This window comes from Lepidothrix coronata, unplaced genomic scaffold (genome assembly GCF_001604755.1).
Source record: "Lepidothrix coronata isolate B3197 unplaced genomic scaffold, Lepidothrix_coronata-1.0 Scaffold25, whole genome shotgun sequence".
NCBI lineage: Eukaryota > Metazoa > Chordata > Aves > Passeriformes > Pipridae > Lepidothrix > Lepidothrix coronata.
This window is the reverse complement of record NW_016690205.1, coordinates 1544087-1558525: the sequence shown is the minus strand read 5'-3', so window position 1 is coordinate 1558525 and position 14439 is coordinate 1544087. Positions and strand designations below refer to the sequence as shown.

The window sequence follows — 14439 nt, the reverse complement described above, 5'->3', positions numbered from 1 at the left end:
TCTTCTCCAGGCTGAGCCCCCCCAGCTCCCTCAGCCTCTCCTCACAGCACTTGTGCTCCAGTCCCTTCCCCAGTCTCGTTGCTCTCCTCTGGACCTGCTCCAGCACCTCAGTGTCCTTCCTGAGCTGAGGGCCCAGAACTGGACACAGCACTCCAGGGGTGGCCTCACCAGTGCTCACTGTTGCATGAGACTTTGAGCTCCCTCGGTCCTGAGGCAAGGGTTTTTGTTGCGAGTATTTCCGTATTGTTTTTTTCTTTGTTTGCTTGTTTGGGTTTTTTTTGTTAAATCCCAACAGTCATATGCTCTAGCCTATGTGAAGAAGACAGCTCTGGAATTTCCACTCAGTATCTGGATTGCTCTATTGTGGTTGGGCAGAGGAGGCAAAAGGACTTTTGATCTTCTATTCTCATGCTGATAGGGCTTTCCTGACAGGTAGAAAGAAGAATCTGAAGGCAGAAAGACCATTTTTACAGCCCCTGGCTCTGATATACTTTTGGAAATGATACTTTGAAGCTTTCAGGAACAGTGCAGCTGAGGAGCAAGAGGTAGTAGGAAGGGGTAGGTTGGAATTGCCTGTAGATGATAAAGATCTCTGCAGTTTCTGCTCTCAAGTCAGCTGTGAAGGGATGAAAGGGGGTTACATCCTGTCTATGTAGTCTGGACTCTGGATTAAGTGGGAAGACCAAACTAATCTGTGAATTTACCCTTGTCAGGCTGTAAGTTGTTTGGAGTGTGTGGTCAGAGGATAGGGTAGCTGAGGATAGAAAAAGGCTGCCTGGGTATTCCTGGGCTCCTCTATGATAAACAAGGGAGTGTTCAGCAATTTCAGATGCGAGAAGGAAGTCTCTGGAGTATGAATGCAGTTGGTTGTGGGTGGTTGGACACTGCAGGCTGAAAGACACAAAAGGGAACAGGCCAGTGGGAATAGGCTGGGACTGAAAGACCACAGAAAGGAGAGGATTCTCCTGCAAACTCCTGCCTGCCTCTTGAGGAGAGTCCCAATGGAGAAAAATGTAAGAAATTCATGGAATTTGATAAGCTGTAGATTCAACCAGCTCTAGAGACGGCAACATGTGAAACCAGACAATTTTTCTGGCTTCTGTTGTGGATATCAAGAGATAGCATGGACTATAACACTTTTCAGAAGGAAAAACCCTTCCTTTGTCTGAGGAATAATGAGTCTTTTACCATTTCCTGCAGCCCCAGAAGCTTTCTGCAATAGTAAACCTGTGCAAGAGCCTGAAACATGCATCCCATTTGGGAATCTGACCTGGAAAAGAAAATGGAGATAACAACTGTATGTTTTGAGCTACCTCTACACTTTTGTTTAATTCAGCTTCAAAGGGTTTATTTAATATGAACAGAGAGCAGAACAAAAGCAACTACATCAGGCTGGTGACAAGCCCTCCTGGGACAGCAGTGCAAGTGACCCCATTAAACATAATTTCTGTGTAATTTTACAGCCAAAGCCTGCAGATAATTCACAGAGTTTCAAACCTGAAGACGTCTTAGGCCACCCAACCATGCATGAAGCTGATACCAAGCAGCAGAGCTTTATGTTCTGGTAGCAAATGCTCCAGATGACACTGGACATTTAGGGTTTAGTCTACAGAGTTATGGGCAAAGCATGACTAGAACAGGACTTTCAAAGAGAGTCTTGAGTAGCAGCAGTGAAGTTACATCAAGATCTTGATATAAAGAGCTTTCTGATACTTTCATGTCACTCATTTCATCCCCACTGGGGATTCAAACTCCGCAATGTCTGAGACTTTTTCCATGACTTTGTTTTGCTTCCTTCACAAAAAGAAACAACTGTTGTGAGGATTGCTAAAAAAAGCCAACAGCCCCCAAAGCACTGCTTTATCTTCTTGTGATCAATCAGTTCATATCTAGATCATACCATGTAATAAACAATTCCAAGTCCTAGGATGTTAGTCCCAAAATTATAGGAGTAAGGGGAAACAAAAAATTGCTGCTCATGAAAAGAGACAAGGGGAACGGTAAAACCATTTCCATTGACCCAGCTGAGCAAATAGTTTAAGGAATCACCTAGATAAATTTCAACCCTGACACAGAGGTAAGCATACTCTTTTCAGCAATTTTTAGAGAATAGAAAGGCAGTACTATGGTCCCCTCTCAGTTACTAAATGAGAGGAGAGAGTGGAGTGGGAACTGAAGATGCCAGAATGACATGAATGTCTGTATATCATCCTGCTTATGAAATCACAGCCTCATCTGGCCAACTGAAGAGATAAAACACTCTCAGGCGTGGGTGACAATTAAGCTCATTGCAAAGACTTACTAGAGAAGATTTATTATTATTGTTGCTGTTGTTATTCTCAATAGCAATGATAATCATTTGAAGAGCACCCTGACGTGTACGAGGTTCCTCCCAAGACAGATGGAAGGTCAGTTATCCTCGGGCAGCACTGACAAACTTGAAGGTGTCATTATGTGTGAACAAGTTGGTTTCTAGGGATGAGAGCAGAGAGGAAGGATGAAAGCAGGCAGGAGTAGCTGTGTGATGACATTTTCTGGTGGTGAGGTTGAGAAAAAAACTGCTTTTAGGGGAAAAAAGAACCCATTACCTTTTAGTTGGTTGGAGAGGCACCTTGGGAAAGGAAGGGAGATTAGAATGGTGGAACAGCTCAAGCTGGAAGGCATGTCTGGAGATTGCCTAGTCCACCCCTCTGCTCAAAGCAGAGCCACTTAGAGCAAGTTGTTCCAGACCTTGTCCAGCTGGGATTTGGATAACTCCAGGTGTGGAGACCACACAGCCTCTCTGGGAAACCTGTTCCAGTATTTGACTACATTCACTGTGGAAAAGTGTTTCCCGATGTTCAGAAGGACTCCCCTGTGTTTCAGTTTGTGCCCATTGCCTCCTGTCCTATTTACTGGGCAGCAAACCAAGAGTTTGGCTCTGTCTTCTTTACACCCTCCAACCAGAGATCCCTTTTGTGGAGTAAAATGGGAGCTGCAGGAATAAAAGGCACGAGGGAAGACACTTTGTGGGAAATGTAGAGAAGCAGGACACAGTGTGAGAAGAACAGAGAAATATGGGCCCATCCAATTCTGCTGACTTGAATGCACTTCAAGTCACATCTCTGGATGCATGACTGCACTTGTCAGGAAAAACATGCATGTACATCAATGAAGTACAAGTCATAACAACAACAAACAGGGAGCGTTTCCTAGAAAGACTGGAGTTTTTTCACAGAAAAAAACACACCATGAAGCAGTTATGTTATATGGGAACTATGGGTTGGGGAGCTTCCCAGAAAGCCAGCTGCCCCTGTTCCTAATTATTTATTATTCATCTCTGTTTCAGTCCAAAATGAGGTCTGATTTATGGGAAATTGCTTACAAAATGAAACATGGAAATATGGGATGGATGATGATTAATGGGAGCTATGATATGTGCCTGCAAAAATGCAAAAGGGCACAAACATCCTGCAGGGGAAGGTTGACATGGAGTGACACTAGAGGGCTTTCATATGAGCAAATGAATAAAGGCAATATATCTCCTGATGGCGACGCTATTAGCTCATGGAGCAAGCTTTGAAGAGAAGGTTAGGAGACATGGTGAGAAACATGCTGTTCCCCACTCCTACCCTGAAGAGTCCGCTGTGGGAAAGCCTTGTTGTGTCAGATCTTTGTGAAGGCTCAAGTTAGATTCGTGTACTGAAACTTTATGTTTCATTTTGCAGACATGAGGGGTAATTAATTGTTACTTTTTTGTGTCCTTGTTAAGATGCTGGTACAAACCAACAAAGTCCCGCTTTTCAGCACAAAGAGCAAAAAGAATTTGAGAAAATGCATTTGAATAATGGATTTTTAAAATAAAAAATCTTGATAAAATAAATCACTTTTGCATGGAAAACCACAAATGCCATCACACTCGGTACCAGAACTAAGGCACTTCCTGCCTTAAGGCATTAGTGCTCAAAAAGGGAAGGGTTATCTTTGGATCCATTAATAGTTTGCAGAAACCACCTAAATAAACATGCCACGTGATTGGACAGGGAAGCAGCTAATGATCAAGTTTTCAGGATGATTTATATACAGTCCATGCTTCCCTGAGGCAAGGGAATGAACTAGACGACCTCCCAAGGTCCCACCTCTGTGAAACCAAAGCCTCCATGGCTTGAAGATGACAATGGACTCTACCACTACAGTGTAATGACTGTCTGCTCCCCTGGGAGTGGTAGCTCATCTACAGCACTATCCCATCAATGCTGCATTTAATTCTTCTCCACTCTAAGTTCTTCTGGGCTTGCTTATTTTCAACGTATACTTTCATTCTGTTGTGCAAGAGACATAAAGAGTAACAAGAAGGGCTTCTACAGGTACATCAGCCAGAAAAGGGGGTTTGGGCTAGATGATCTTTAAAGGTCCCTCCCAGCCCAAACTGTTCTGATTCTGTGCCTCATGCCTGCAAATAACTAGGGAATAAGCAACAGGATATAATTTTTGCCCACTACGTTTCCATTCCATACTAACAGCAGGATATGCACAAACCCTCTGCCACTCCAGCAGACTCTACTCCTCACCTGGAGACAGTTAAGATGCTACCTGAGAAGAGAAGGCTGTTTGAGCACATGAGATGGTTTGTAAGAGCCTGTGACTGTCCTAAAGTTTCCTGTGTCAGCTTCAATGGGGGCTCTGAATCTCCAATTAAGGGCAGTGAATGGCCTAGAATATCTATCAAGAGTGATGTCAGCTAGTTACCACCCAGGGATTCAGCAGTGAGTTGGTGCACTGTGAGTTAATAACTTCCAGGCACCATACTTGGCAATGCTACCATTATTATTTGTAAGGAGACTTCAGTGTCTCTTCCTGAAGCCAGCCAACCAGAATGTCATCGACCTGTTTGCTTGCCTGTTGCACAAGACATTGGTGAAACTCTCACTACCTATTTGTTGACCTTTCTTTCCCCTCATTCTCCCTCTACCAGCATACACAGATATGTCATTGCCTCCAAAGGAGACTTCACTCGTTAGCAAACAACATCAAGAGAAAGGCCACAGCCCTTTCCAAACTACAATTCCGCCTTCTAAAGATGGATGTCAACAAGACACTGATGAATTCAGACACAGCTTTGAGATTTCTCAGAGGGTTTGAGGATTTCCATTGTCAGACATGGCTATTGTGCTACAAAAATGACTCCCAGCTGAAAGAGTGAGAAAACATTTTGAAGAACAGCTCAACAGTATTAAGAAAAGCTGGATACCCTGCACCCCAGGGGAAAAGCTGCTAACAAACTCAGTGAGATGGGCTGGGACATTTGAGTGTCACAATAATTTCATTGCATAATCCTTGTCCTGCTTACCCCCAGCTCTCACCAAAGACAATGGAAGCCTGGGGTTTTCAGTTCCTTGCAGGAGACAACCAGAGTCTTGCATCATCAAGTCCTTTTTATTTTTTCTACAATGTTATAAAAGACAGAAATGCATTCCTGACTGCAAACTAACATTCAAAGTCTCACGAGAATAGATACCGCTCCCTTGGCCTTAAAACCTTGGAAAGGGCTCGAGATGACCGTGATGAATCTCACGGAGAAGCAAGCCCAAACAAACACAATTAGAATCAATAGAGAATGCAGTCACCCCATCAACAGATGAGCTTGGTTAGTCCTTGTTTCTGCAGCCCCTCTGTGGGACAGTGTTTCTGCTCAGACCGTGTCACACACAGCTTGTTAACGGCGCTGCCACACCGGGCCTTCCAGCCCCTTACCATTTTACAGATGGACTTGGCCTCCTCAGAAAACTTGTGGGAGTACACCTCTTCTGTCTCCAGCACCCTCCTGTCCACTTCTTCCCTCTTCACCTTCTCCTTCCTTCCACGAAATGGTGATTGCCCAGCAATCATTTCATAAATGAGACAGCCTAGCCCCCAGTAGTCAGGGCTGAGTGTGTATCTCTGGTTGTTCAACACTTCTGGAGCTGTGGAGGAGAGTGATATGTCTTGTGGAGATGTTTGATATTTAGATAGGCAAAACAAACGTCTAGAACTTTCATTTTGGTGACTGAACACACATGCACAGATGATGGTGGATAAAATACAGAAATACCTCCTGATTTCCGCTGATTGCATTACAGAGAATGCAGCATGCTACATGCCATGCTGTTTTCTCTACATGCTACATGCCTTGTGCATGCTGCCTTCTGACTTCTCTACCAACTCAGTCCAATTAGGAAAAAAAAAAAAACAAAACCAACAAAACAACCAAAAAAACCCAGAAAGAAGTTGAAGCTAAATATTAAGCAGAGACCTAAACTTAAGAGTCTCTCCAGACTTCTCCATTTAGGGAAGAAATGAAATGCAAACACACATCCTGTGAACGGCCGTGACATTTCTTCAAAAGCAAATTCTGTCTTTTTGGTCAATTGGTAACTTATTTTTTTTTCTCTCCCACTTTAAAAAGAACAATCCATTTATTTTGTGTTGCAACCACACGATGCTTTGGGCGTACAGTCGCTGTCTTGCAGGCCCCCTCACTGCCATGCAGGGGTACAAACACACACACACACACACACACACGTGCTCACAAGCACAGAGCCTCAGTGTGCACGCAAACTTACACTGGGATAACAAAATTTAGACATGACAACTGATTTGCTTGCTTTCATTAAAGTCTCCACATGGTGTAACAGTGGCTCACATCAGCTAGTTTCTATTTAGTCAAATAAGCACAAGCAAATTTTTACTCCAAGAAATATGCCCACCCAGAGAATGCATGAAAATAATTACATTGAATTTAGAAAACAGATCTAGTTGAACCAGGGGGAGTGTTTTTTCATTTTACCAGTGCACAAATCTCTACTCTTCTTTTGTGCAGCCTCCCCTGCACAGAATGGAAGACTCAAGATGACTCTGGTCAAGATGACCATAGGTGTGGACTTACCCATTTTATCACAAACTATCATTTTATCACTTACTATTATTTAAAGTAGCAACTAGAAAGAAACTTTTCTTTTAGCACATAACCCTCCTAAAATAAACCTATGCACTTAAATCACCAGAGTCCCAGTTGTTGTCTCCCCTTTTCATTTTCTTTGCTGATTTAAGGTTATAGACCAGACTCACTGAGAGCTGCTGTGGTCCCTCCTTCTGATTTCCCCTGCCATGATTTCTGTGTGGGTTGCTGCAAGGAACTGGACCCAGCCTAATGTGAATATTTTTTATTCTTTTTTCTCAAGCTTACATGGCAGAAATATCACTAGAAGTCAAGTAATCATATAAAAGATGAGCTGTAGAAGACTTACCCATATACCCTACTGTCCCTACTCTTCCACGGATTGATTCACCCTCAGGGATTTTAACAGCTAGACCCAAATCAGATATTCTGATATGGCCTGGAAGGAAAATAGAAACAAAAAACCAAAAAGCAGATATAACAACATGACCCAAATTAGTCCAAACCCCCCAGCTGTGGTCACTGCTACAATACTCTTGCAATTTACTGCTCAGACTTTTTAAGAGAAGAGTGTTCTGAATCACTGAATTGGAACAGTTTCATTGATAAGGAAAAGAGGAATTATTAAGGAAAAGAGGACTTATTATGGAAAAGAGGAATTATTAAGGGCACTACAATGCAGTGAAATTAATGTTAAAGTGAGGCTACGGATGGGAGTGGATTGCGTTAGACATTTTAAAACCAAGGAAAAAAGGCAATGAGAAGCATGCTGTGGGGAAGTATCTTGAACTGATCACAGAGAATGGATGGGCTGACATAATTCTGTAACCCTCTGACGGCTGAAGGGGCTACATCTGGTCTGTAAGTCAGCATGAGATTCGATTATCGCTGCCTTCAGCAGCAAACGGGAACCTGGGTTTGCACAGAATGAGACTCGGCTCAGCAAAGGATGAAAACACTTTCGAAAACGGAGTGAGAAGCACAGATTTAGAAATCAGAACTTCCTTTGTATTGCATCAGCCTTGCAGCAAGGACAGAAAAACAATGCAAAGAAGGCAGAGAGCCCCAGCAAAGCCGTGCTCTCGAGCACAGACCCTGCTGAGCTCGAGCACAGCCCCGGCTGCTCCGCTCCATCTGTGCAGGAGCTCCAGCAGCTCAGCCTCCCCTGCACGGCAATATTAGTGTATGCTGAGCCCCTTAATCACTTCAGAGCATTATTTGTCTTCGTGCAATATATATCCTAAAACTAACTTAATCTGCTTTACTGTGAAAGCATCTCTGTAAACCTCTGAGACTTACCATAATCATCCAGCAGGATATTTTCTGGCTTCAGATCTCTGAAAATGAAAGATAGCAGTCATTGGTACGAAGCTGGTTTTGATAACATAACCATACAACTGTGCGAGTGCATTTATTACTAGTAATAAACCCATTGAGTGTCAACTCAAACAGCGAGGAACTCCTGAAACCAATACAACCTTTTACAACTCACTTCACAGAGAGACTGAAACCATATGTCTTTTTCTAAACCGGAGTTAGAATTTTTCACTAAGCCAAGCTTTTAGTTCCTAATCCGCTCTGTAATGGACTCATCCATCGAGTGCTGTAAGCCCTGTAAACCAAACCCTGTAGTCCTGTGTGTTGTTAAATCTCCGTTAACATTTTCTGTTGTAAAATCTTTTGTCAAAAAGAAAAATATTTTAAATTTTAAAATGCTTTATTTGCTCATGAAAATGGAAATAGCAATCTGTTGGGCTCGAATTTTCCACGCCTGGCATCTGACTCAGACCAAACATGTGAATGTGTGTCCGTGCACTTGCACACACGTGTAATAATTTCACCACGTTTGGAAAAAGAGGGGCAGAGGGGGAATGCTTTGCCCAGATTAAGACTCTTCATACAAACATTTGTGAAACTCTAGTGCCTATGTGGTTTGGAGTAATGCCATGAAAATTGGCAAGGTGGTCACTCTGATGTCAAAGATGTGCCTTTTACTGCTCCTGTGAAAAAAAAAAGAAAAATCCCAAATATGGCCAAGTTATAAACTTCTGAAATAAATAATCTCAGTTTTCATATATTTAGCAGAGCCTTGGCAGATCATTCTTCTGAAAGGTTTGTCTGCACAAGACCCACTCCACCAGCTGCTCCTTCTAGATGCTGCCCAGGCCAGCCACGCTCCAGCCCCCTCGCTTGGCCACGGCTGTTTTCCAAACCTGTGCAGCCCAGCACAACTTTGCAGCCACTGCTGCCCTTCTAGGGCTGCTGTTGAGGTGGGAGCCAGACAGGCTCCTTCCCTTCCTGCTTATGCCTGGGAGATGGGACCAGAGGTGTGAGAGGGAAGGGAGATGGGCAGGGAGTGTCCCAGGAGGGCTGTGGGTGGGTGAGTCAGGGAGAACAGCACTCCTGGCATTCACCACACCGTGCCCTGGCTTTTATCTAAACACAGTGCTCAGTCTGGTGCAAATCCAAGCAGTGTTTGGCCTCTTCTCTTTGTAAGGCCTCCTTGCATTTGTGAACCAGCTCGATCCTGTTAGCTTCCCAGCAAGAGGCACTGCTTTGCAAAGAGCCAGGAGAGGGGGTGCACAGGAGAAACCCTTGCACCAGGGAAACAGGACACTGCACAGAGCCTGGGCAGGAGCCCCCCCTGTGCCTCAAGCTCCGGTGTCATGAATTTTCCTGTGAATGGAAAGGGGTATTTTATAGTCCTGACAATGCCAAGATTAAAATTGCAAAACTTGCCTTGTTTTTATTTAGTATTTCAAGCAAGAACACAGCACTGTGAATAATCTCCTCTTCTTGCTTGCTTCAGACCCTCTTGACCTCTCAAGATAAACCTCACTGGGTGCCCAGTGGTACCAAGCCTATTTTTCAAATCAACAATACTGAAATATGTGAAAGGCAGCTGAATGCTGAGGAGAAGCTGTGATTTTATTTAACATACCACTCTGAGCTCTCCCTGTCTATCAACAGAAGGTTTCCAGTGCTGGAGCAACACAGTCAAGGACATCTCCTACTTATTTTTAAAAATTTATCTCAAATCCTGTAAGAACTACTTTGTTGAAGAACTCAGCCTTCATCAGTAACTTAATCTTCTGCTCCAGCAGTTACTGGTCCCACTTAAAGCTGTAACTGGGCCCCACTTAAAAGGATCCTGCATGCAAGTTGGGAAATGCTGTCTTTGAACGAGAAAATGAGAGACTCCAGGAGAACTCTGAGAACAGCAGTTGGGTCCCTACAGGCCCCTGTGATTTAGGCCAACTAGAGCAAGCTTTCCTCCCCTCCAGACATCAGTTGTCACTCCTGTTTTCAGATTCCTGGTTCCCCAGGATCCAGGCTGGCTCCCTTGGCACGGCCAACACTTCCAGCTGTTCAAGACTGGAATGTCAAGGAGAAATAAAAGTCCCTGGTGGACACAGTGACTTGTAAGGCTCCTTTCCAATGGCATGACTTCCCACATGTAAAGTAGCCTTGCCCAAACATACTGAAACATAAACTGCTGGCACTGTGCCCGTGCTTTGAAGGCAATGGTACATTGTTTGGCTGTATGGGAAAGCCTAAAGAACTCAATTAATCACAGTGGACAAGGCTCTACCCTAAATTTGTGCAAAATGCCTAGGACAATGTGATCTTGATGCTGACTGGAGCTTCCAGACATGGTTATAGCACATATAAAAATTATTTACCTATATGCATGTATATACGTGTAAAAAACCTAAAAAAATTTCATATACATACATATTTATATACATAAAAATAATTCAAGGAGAACCAGCAGCTTTTCTATGTTTGCTTTCCACGAACAATCGACCCGTTGACCTTCACCCACATGATGCAGTTGAGAAATGTAGCACAAGTGCCACGTTTGCCAAGGGAATTCTGGATCAGATAAATCTGCCTCTGAGCCTGGCTGTTCTCTCGGGTCACATGTGCATCATCACGGCCCAGGAGATGGGAATGTGTTTTCCAATGCTGTGATTTACTCACGAGCATTTTGTTTATAGAAAGTGAAATTAAGTCTGAGGAATAAGTGTTTTGTGACGAATTATTCGCCCTGAGAAAGCGGCAGCATTTAGCTGCTGTATTTTATTGACCTATATAGCACTTCTCACGGGTCCCAAAACACGCTGTGGTATGACAAATTAGGGGTCTCTGCAGAGGCTCCTAAAGTACTGCTAGAAAATGTCACCTGCAAGGATATAATACCATTCATCACCGAAATGAATGTGTCTTCTGAGGTGTAAACTAGCAGCTCTTGTAAGAGTAACATGAAAACAACTGCTTAAAGAAGTAGGATGCCATTTCTCTCAGAGCCACGTACTTTTTTAGGTGGCCAGATCTGATTTGTTCTATTAGAAAATGGCATTTGTATGGCATTATATCAGCCATGTTATGAATGTACCAGTCATTTTATTCAATAAAATATGCTTGTAATCTGGCACTTTTAAAAGAAACACTATACTATACTACCTCCTAATTTTTTCTTTTAAATGTGGTAGGGTGTTTTTCAAAGAGAAGGGAAGTCAGACACTTCACTCACAATTTGATTTTTCAACTGACATTACACACTTGGTTCCATTTTGCTCCTTGGGAAAAAAAGAATCTGCTTCTTGGGCCAGCACCAACTAAATCAGCATGTTATCTGTCTGCCCTCCATATGCCAGCTAGCAAGAGCTGAGGCACAGTGAGGCAACCAAGTGGCAGTTTGCTAGAGATCTCCTCCAAGGAACAACAATATTGTAATTTCTATCCATACAAGCACGTGCATCGTGCATATTGCACATGGGCACATCAAGTGATTTAAAGCCTGGCTTGGCTTTTAAAAATGCCTATTAATCATTGTCCTTGGAAGTCCTTTCATCAATTTACAGGCCCTCTTCTGCTGTGACTGCCAGCCATAATGATTTCACAAGCTGGGATGATGAAGACAAACATTAACTGTTGTTTACAACTACACTGGTCGTTGATTAAAAAAATAAATCCTCGTGGAGTCACAAGAACTCCGTCTGCAATCAGCCCGCTTACCCAGCGAGTAAGCCCCGTGGTGCCCTGGAAAAGTGCTTGCTCAGAGCTGGAAGCCAAAGTGGAAGCTGAGAAGCTGCAGCGTGTCCTCCTCGGGGCTGGCTGCCCGTGCCGGCGCCGGGCAGAGCCGTGCCCGCTGGATGCACCCCCGGCGGGTGGGATGCTGCCAGCAGGAGCCTCCTTCCACGGCTGGCACGCTGTGGCCACCACGATCCAATCTAGCTAATCACACCAGGGTGTAAATCCACGCCCTGTGCCTCAGACACCCCCTTGGGAAAAATCCAGGAAGGAGGGTTTTCCCACGTCTGACGTGCTGCAGCCCCTCGTGCAATATAATGTAAGCAATTAGAAAGAGGCTTGGGTAGAATGATCTCCATTTCGTGCCAACTAGGAACTAGATTCCTTAATGACATTTCTTCAGAGGAACTTTCATCATTTTCTTATGTCACCCAGTGCACGCCGAGGTAGGGTTTGGGGAGCTTTGTGATAGTTCTGTATAATTTAGACAGGATGTACTTAGTGGAGGAACTGCTTCCTTCCATGATTACTGAATCACACTGTATTTACACAGGGCTCTGCGAAATTTCAGCCAAAGCACTCAGGCACCCAAGCTGCACAGGGAGGATGCAGACAGTACCTTCCTACCCAGAAAAGACTTCCTAAGGCTCTAGAGAGAGTGCTTACCTGTACACAGTATTTTCTCTGTGTAGGTCTTCCAAGCCACAAAGAATCTCTGCTGCATAAAACAAAGCTCTTTCCTCCTCAAAGCCTGGGTTTCCCATGTTGTAGATGTGAAACTTCAGGTCACCTCCGTTCATTATGGTCAGAACTAAACACAGGGCGTCCTTTGTTTCATAGGCATAGGCTAAATTGACCTAGTAAAACATTTGAGGCACAGTTGTGACAGTTCAGTTAGCTGCTAAGAAGGAGGAGCTGGCTTTTCATTAAAGAATTTTTTTCTGGAAAAGTTAAAAAATGCATTGACTGAATTCGATATGGGACTTATCATAACGGCAAACACACAATTTAAAAGTACAGAAAAATCAGATGTTAGGAGTCTGCAGATTAATTTGTTCAATCCAGCCTATTTATCACCAGAAACCCTCAAGGCTCAGATAGCCTCACAGGCTGGACAAGCATACTAATTCCAGGCAGATCTTTTGATGTAAGAGGAACCTTAGTAATGAAGGGAAACTACACCTCCTGCTGCCCCGTTTTGCATCTCAGCAGTTCCCTGGAAGGCCCAAACAGACCAGTCCTGGAGGATCCAATGGACCATCACTGAGACATGAAGGTCAGTGTTATTTCTTTCAGGCTCTTGTGAGTGCCCCAGGAAAAATCAGTGAAGCCAAAAGCTAGCCATCACTTTTAAACATGTGCCATTGTTCTTGGCTTCTGCCAGAGGTAAGTAAACATCTTGTAAAGTAAATATCTATTGTATACACAGTGTTTCCTGAAATAAGTGTAAGGAACATGGCAGATGCTGAGATTACACCTTTCTCTTTTTTCTTTTTCTTTTTTTTTTAACAAAGGGAGGTTTCAAAAGAGGCACAAGAGCTGGTGTGACCCAGGAAAGCCCTACATCAGGCAGACCAGCTCCACTTCACTGCTTAGATGCTTCTACAAGCCAGTCTCTTCTGATCTATTCAGGTTGAACCTGCTTTAGTCTCTCCCGAGCTCCTCTCTCCCAGACCCTGGGAATTCAGGTAATCACGCTGGATAAAAATAGCTCAGCCTGATGCAGCTGTGATGCAAGTCAAGGCTGCCAAACACATCACGTTCCCATGGCAGGCACAGGCTCCTTGGTCGGTGCATTTCTCACGCACCAGAGACCAAAATGAGACCCGGCAAAGGGGCAGAGGGCAGGACCGAGGTGCAAAGCAAAGGGCACCTTTCCAGGAGCGGGAGATGGAGGAGGCACCGGATCCAACCAGAGCAGTGCTCCGGAGGTGAGCAGGGAGCCGAGCTCAATACTCACTACAAACTGACTATTGACTTTTTCTAAGATCTGCTTCTCGTTTAGCGCCATGGATTCGCCTTTCCTCTTCTTGATCCTCTTCTTCTCTAATCTCTTGCAGGCGTACATCTTCCCCGTCGCCCGCACTTGGCAGGCGCAGACCTGCGAATTAGAGAGAACAATTGCTGGGTAATTCGAAGCAAACGCTGTGTCTGGGCTGCACTTTGCTCCTCACAATCTCTTCTGATTTAGTCCTTTTAAGGCGAGAGACCGAGGCTTAGCGAATAAGGCTTAGGCGGGGGCAGCAGGGGGAACCGACTACTGTTTCCAAACCTGCTGTGTAATATTGGTTTAATTATTTCACTTTCCTCCGCCTGCTTCCTTATCCCACCCCCTTTTGTCTGTGCAGATTGGGATCTGCTCGGCCACAGCCCGCCTGCACCTCCCCTGCCTCTCCAGCGACCTCCAGCCACCAGTAAAACACAATTAAGGGTGTGACCCTAATTCAAATGTGAGCGTAACATCCAAACACAAAATAACCCTCAGA

At 44.2% G+C, this 14439-nt stretch overlaps 1 protein-coding gene across 2 annotated transcripts in view; it reads right to left on the bottom strand.

The window, feature by feature from the left end:
* The window catches only part of GRK5 (G protein-coupled receptor kinase 5), a 155408-nt gene that overhangs the window by 10844 nt on the left and 130125 nt on the right, over positions 1 to 14439 (bottom strand). For both annotated transcript variants that reach the window (XR_001873895.1, XM_017809243.1), the window contains exons 8-12: positions 13914 to 14054; positions 12620 to 12810; positions 8216 to 8253; positions 7266 to 7355; positions 5734 to 5942 (exon numbers count right to left, since the gene is read on the bottom strand). Coding sequence is in view for 1 of the 2 variants with exons in the window: in XM_017809243.1 (XP_017664732.1) it covers positions 5734 to 5942; positions 7266 to 7355; positions 8216 to 8253; positions 12620 to 12810; positions 13914 to 14054 (669 nt within the window). In the remaining variant the exon portion in view is untranslated. The remainder of the gene's footprint in view (positions 1 to 5733; positions 5943 to 7265; positions 7356 to 8215; positions 8254 to 12619; positions 12811 to 13913; positions 14055 to 14439) is intronic.